This window comes from Phoenix dactylifera, unplaced genomic scaffold, assembly GCF_009389715.1.
Source record: "Phoenix dactylifera cultivar Barhee BC4 unplaced genomic scaffold, palm_55x_up_171113_PBpolish2nd_filt_p 000529F, whole genome shotgun sequence".
Classification (NCBI taxonomy): domain Eukaryota; kingdom Viridiplantae; phylum Streptophyta; class Magnoliopsida; order Arecales; family Arecaceae; genus Phoenix; species Phoenix dactylifera.
In genome coordinates this window covers 96,167-101,819 of record NW_024067939.1, presented here as the reverse complement: position 1 = coordinate 101,819, position 5,653 = coordinate 96,167, and the positions used below count along the sequence as shown (strand labels likewise).

The 5,653-nt window shown below is 37.4% G+C and overlaps 1 protein-coding gene across 1 annotated transcript; it reads right to left on the bottom strand.

Annotated features, from left to right (window-relative positions):
• Window positions 1–2,721: 2,721 nt before the first annotated feature.
• Window positions 2,722–3,633, bottom strand: LOC120106338 (putative F-box/kelch-repeat protein At3g17570). The gene has a single exon (XM_039119336.1). The coding sequence runs from the start codon at window positions 3,631–3,633 to the stop codon at window positions 2,722–2,724; it is 912 nt and encodes a 303-aa protein (XP_038975264.1).
• Between the last annotated feature and the right edge of the window lie 2,020 nt (window positions 3,634–5,653).

Sequence of the window (5,653 nt, the reverse complement as noted above, 5' to 3'; positions counted from 1 at the left end):
CGTTTGGTAAACCCAGACCCGACCCAGAAAATGATTCGGGTCCAATTTTAGGACCCGACCCGGACCCGCGGGTCCTAAAACGCGGGTCGGGTCGGGTCGGGTCACGGGTCGACCCGACCCATTTGCAGCCTTATTCCTTAGCGACTGAAGGTTGTATTTCTCATATTACATTTCACTGGATCGAAAATTGGAGCACAGCGGATGGTTTCTTAGTAACTAAGCGACCCAAATCCAGAAAATCCTTACGGATGCATTAATAACTTTACCAATGGAAGAGATTTATACCCTCCACATATAGCAACAGGATTCACTGCAGTGTATTTTTGCACCGCAGAGTGCCATCATATATAGTTGCTATATCATCCATCTCAAAGATATGAGGCTCTTCTTTAACTCTTGATGTGTAGTGCATTGCACTAGAAAGTGCATGGATATCTTTTAGGACAAATGCGAGCCATCCGTCTTCGAGATGGATGATGTGGCGGCTATCCATAGAGGTACAGAATTTCATGGTGCAAAAGTCGCACCACACAAGATCCGAAATCTTGCATATAAGTTTATATCTTAGATTATATCTAATGGTAATACATATTTATGTATATATACCATATTATAAATATGAGAGGAATTTACAAAACAAATTTAGCAGTCACCAAAGATTTAAATTTAGATCTAGGGGACAAGTTCTTAGATTAATTAGATCTAGTGGTAATCTACAATATGAAGCTTTCTATCTTTTTTTTCCCTACTTTCTTACGGCACACTACTAAAATGTTTGTGGTATGTGCCGAAGATTGCATATGGATCCTAAATGACTATGCATCTACTAAAGTTTGTTGAAAGGAAATAATTTACAAGTATTGTTGATTAGTGGATTTGAAATTAAAATGTGTATAGTTAGGGGAAACATAATAATATCAAAAGTCATTGCATAGACTTTGTTGACAGAAGGAAGAGAATGAAAAGAAACATCATGGCATCCAATCAAAATTAACCAAAGACATAACCGTTTTCCAGGGCTACCAATTTCCAAACAAAAAGGTTTCATTACCATCTTTCATTTCATGAAGTAGTAGCAGTAGTATTGTTGCTAGGGATATAAAAATTTATAAAAATTATTGGAGAGCTTGTATGAAAATTTATAAAATTATTGGAGCACATAGAAATTATTAATATTTTAAAATATTGTTAGCAACGAAGTTTTGAAAATATCATAAATAATATTTTTTTCATTTTTATCAAAGAGAAAAGGATCCACCTTTTATAAAAAATCATAATTAAAATATGAAATATCACAATATATGAAATGGCTATTTAGTGATTTGAATATATTTTAATAAGTAGAACAAATCACCAATATAAAGTATCTCTCTCCCACCATGATCGTCTCTTTTGCAATCTCCTTTGGAGCATTTATTCCTTTGATATATCGGCCTCATGGTTAGGCTTCAATATAGAATCAAATGGACTCTTGGTTCATTGATCAATCACCACAAAACTATGGATTTAGAATCACCAAAGGTAACCCAAACAAAGTTAGGAACTTTTCATAATTCTTCGCGCGAAACAACTCGCTGATGTTCATAGTAATCTTCATGCTGTGAAACATTTGAAATTCGTAAATTCCTCTACATCTAAAAAGTTGAAACTAATTGTTCAACAATTTCCTCATGCCACATCAATTAAGGTAAACTTTGAAGTTTCATCCAGACATGATATTTTAGATGAACAAGAACACCACCAATGTGAGGATTCTAGAAATACATGTAGTAGCTTGGTAGATAGGTGCCTGCCATTTAGGTGAGAGTTCATTGCTTCGAATCCTAGGTTAATGGCAAGCAGGAGCTCACTAGTTCAAATTCAAGGTTTTGCAATTTAATTTAGATAATCTTTTACTGGATCTAAATCTGAATCCAGATACAGTTACCATATTTTCTATCCGAATTTGATCCAATTTGGATATGAAAGCACAAACAATCGAATTCTATCAAACTTGTTCTCAACCGTATAATATGGTAACTGCGTCCACATGATGTGGAGAGAGAACTACAAAGAACACTAAGAGGAAAAATGGAAGAAAACTCCACGAAAAATTAAATCTGTTACAAATAATATCCTGGGTTGCTTTATATGGATAATCCTTGCAAAATTTCATCAGAAATAGGAAACTCAATCAAAATAAAAGGAACTACACTAGGAGTCTAGGACTATTGAACTAAAAAAAAAAAAAAAATTAGGTAAAAACTATTACCGTCTCTTTTAGAAAATTCACTGAGTTCTTTGGCTACAAACTTATGGGCTCCGATAAAGCGCGGCATGCTTAAATTGATCATCATCTGAACGGAGTGATTTACCTCCAAAAGAGACCAGACTTCCCTCGTAAGCATGCACAACACGCAGATCCTGGAGCTGCTCATTGTTGACTTTTCTTGGGCTTTCCGTGTTGCTCCTAAGACTAAGATAGTGAAAATTACAATTCATGCGACTAAGATGGTAAAAATCACGATTCATGTGCCCTACCAAAAGCTCGCCCTGATGGATCAAGATGGGTATGATCTTTGACCCAATTAATTGATGATGCAGAGCTACACGACATCTATGTATCCAGCGGACATGGTCGGCAGCATCCTCTAACATCCATATATCCAGTATTTCCTGAGGGATGGATGAGCGAACCACCAAACAAATGCCGCCTTCGAGCTCTACTAGTTTGGGTCGATGTTAATCCACGCTGATTGAATCATGGTAGGGGATCACGGTTGAAAACTTCTCTTCTTTCAGATCGAACAATCCAATTTTTCGGTGAATCTGATTCAGAATATACACGACTCCATTTGCACTGATACCATCACCAAGTATCTTTTTTGTTTGATGCCACTCATAACCAGAAAGGAAGTCCTCACTACAAGCAGACAAGTTTTTGTCACCATGGTAAATCCGCCTCCGCCTCCAGATGCCGGTGCCGAGTGTGAGAACCTCATAAAAAACCTCCGCCATAGAGTCCCTCCCTGAATCTAGAAATCGGACTAGCTTGTATTCCTTGGTCACCGGATGAAATCCAAGATAGCACTTCTGGAAGCAATAATAGCTTTCCACAGGCTCGCTATGCTGTCGAAGAGGAAGCCCTTCACCAGTCATTGAATTGACTAAGAGTGCATCGCCAAAATAATTGTAGACACAGACCAAGCCATTGCAAGGACGTGTCATGCGGTATGGTGGAGTAGATCGTGCAAATCTGTTCCTTCCAAAGTACAGTCTCAAACATCTTTCATCTATTAATCCCGGACATGATATCTTAGTTATAGGTGTCATCGTTTCGTCTAGTATGATGATGGAGAAACCAAAATGACCACCTCCTATCCGTTGAGATATGGCGAGGAGATGCGGGGTACCACCAGAAATTTTTCGAAGATGGGCACGCTCGACGTGCAAATCTATGAAGGCAGGATCGTACGTGAGTTCGTACCAGATCTTGCACGCCGGTCGGAATCTCAGGAGAGACCTTGCGAGGGTTCTCGACAGGATTTCTCTCTGCATGTCGGCTGGAAGTATGCGTCTCTTCTCCTTTTCCTTCTTTTCAGCAAGATGGCCATCTCCTCCTTCACCTATCATTGGCTTGGAGGACGACGCCATTTTCATCACCTCTGTAGTCTCCATGATCAAATTTGTTAGCTAGGAGAATTAAGATAGGAGGAGAGGATAAGATCCTCTATGGGAGAAAGAGGGAAGAGCACTAGGGCCGCAACCTTAACTGGGAAAAATGGTGAATGCTGAACTATGCAGACCCTGTTTGTCTTTGGACCATTAAATAAAAATTCGAGAGAGAGAAGTACGTGGTAGGTTCCTTAGCGACTAGGGGTTGTATTTCTCATATTACATTTCACTGGATCCAAAATTGGAGCACAGCGGATGGTTTCTTAGTAACTAAACGACTCAAATCCAGAAAATCCTTATGGATGCATTAATAACTTTACTAATGGAAGAGATTTATACCCTCCATATATAGAAACAGGATTCATTGCAGTGCTATTTTTGCACCGTAGAGTGCCATCATGCATAGTTGCTATATCATCCATGTGGAAGATATGAGGCTCTTGTTTAACTCTTGATGTGTTGTGTATTACACTAGAAAGTGCATGAATATCTTTTAGGACAAATGCGAGCCATCCGTCATCGAGATAGATGATGTGGCGGCTGTCCATAGAGGCACAGAATTCCATGGTATGAAAGTCGCACTGCACAAGATCCAAAATCATGCATATACGTTTAGATCTTAGATTATATCTAATGGCAATACATATTTCTGCATATATACTATATTATAAATATGGGAGGAATTTACAAAATAAATTTAGTAGCCACTAAAGATTTAAATTTAAATCCGGGGGACAAGTTCTTAGATTAATTAGATCTAGTGGTAATCTACAATATGTAGCTTTCTATCTTTTTTTTCCCCACTTTCTAACGACAAACTACGAAAATGTTTGTGGTATGTACCGAAGATTGCATATGGATTCTAAATGGCTATGCATCTACTTAAGTTTGTTGAAAGGAAATTATTTACAAGTATTGTTGATTAATGGATTACAAATTAAAATGTGAAGAGTTAGGGAAAACATAATAATATCAAAAGTCATAGCATAGACTTTGTTGACAGAAGGAAGAGAATGAAAAAAAACATCATGGCATCCAATCAAAAATAACTAAAGTAGTAGTAGCAGCAGCAGCAGTAGTAGTAGTAGTAGTAGTACTGTTGCTAGGGATATATTTGATATGGAGAAGTTGGGCTTTAGAATAGAAATGACAATGAGTGACTTCTACTCCAATAGTTTGATTAGAGGGAATTTCTTTCTCTTTCCTATTCAAGGAAAAATAAGAATGCCCCAATCCACAAAACTCAATCCTAGCTCTTTCCTAGGTATTCAAATCACATTCCATTAAAAATATCTTTTTTTTAATTGATTTTCCAAAAGTATCCCAAAATTGGCCATTTTGATTCCGATTTCAGAAACAAACCAATGCATCGAAGAAAATAGTCATTGCAATTCTTACTCCAATCCATTTCCAATTATGAAGTAGTGGCAGCGAGTACTAAGCTGGAAGCAAAGAAAAAATAAGGAAAAAACAAAAGAAAAAAATGGTTACATTGGAGAGACAAGGGGCCCAGCTCGGTACCAACAAACCCAAATAGGTTGGCCCAGAGCTAGGGGACAAGATTGACAATTATCTCAATTGGAACCCAGGATAGTTTCATATATTGAGATTCCTTGGGCCTTAGGGAGACTTAGGCCCGATTTTACTTCAAAGCAAATCCTTCTTATTTGATTATTGACGACTCTTTTTTCCTTTGCTTTATATTTCCCTTGAGAAAAGTAACATGTTTTCCTACAGTTCTAAATGCCTGACCAAAATTGCTACCTTATATTTATTTTATTTTATTTTATTTTTTTGAATGAAACGGGAGGCAGAGATAGCCACCCAGCTTTTATTGAATATTAGAAAAAGAAATTACAGGTGAGAGGAGGGAAGATTTATTGAAGGAGTAACTTGTTTTCTTATTTTTATTTTTATTTTCATGTGTTGTAACGTTTGCTGTGCATGTAGTTATATCCAAGTGATGGGGCTATCTATTTATCTAGCTCACTGTGGGCCG

Excerpts from the sequence above, each read along its gene's own strand:
- LOC120106338 (XM_039119336.1), bottom strand. The coding sequence starts at position 3,633 with ATGGCGTCGTCCTCCAAGCCAATGATAGGTGAAGGAGGAGATGGCCAT.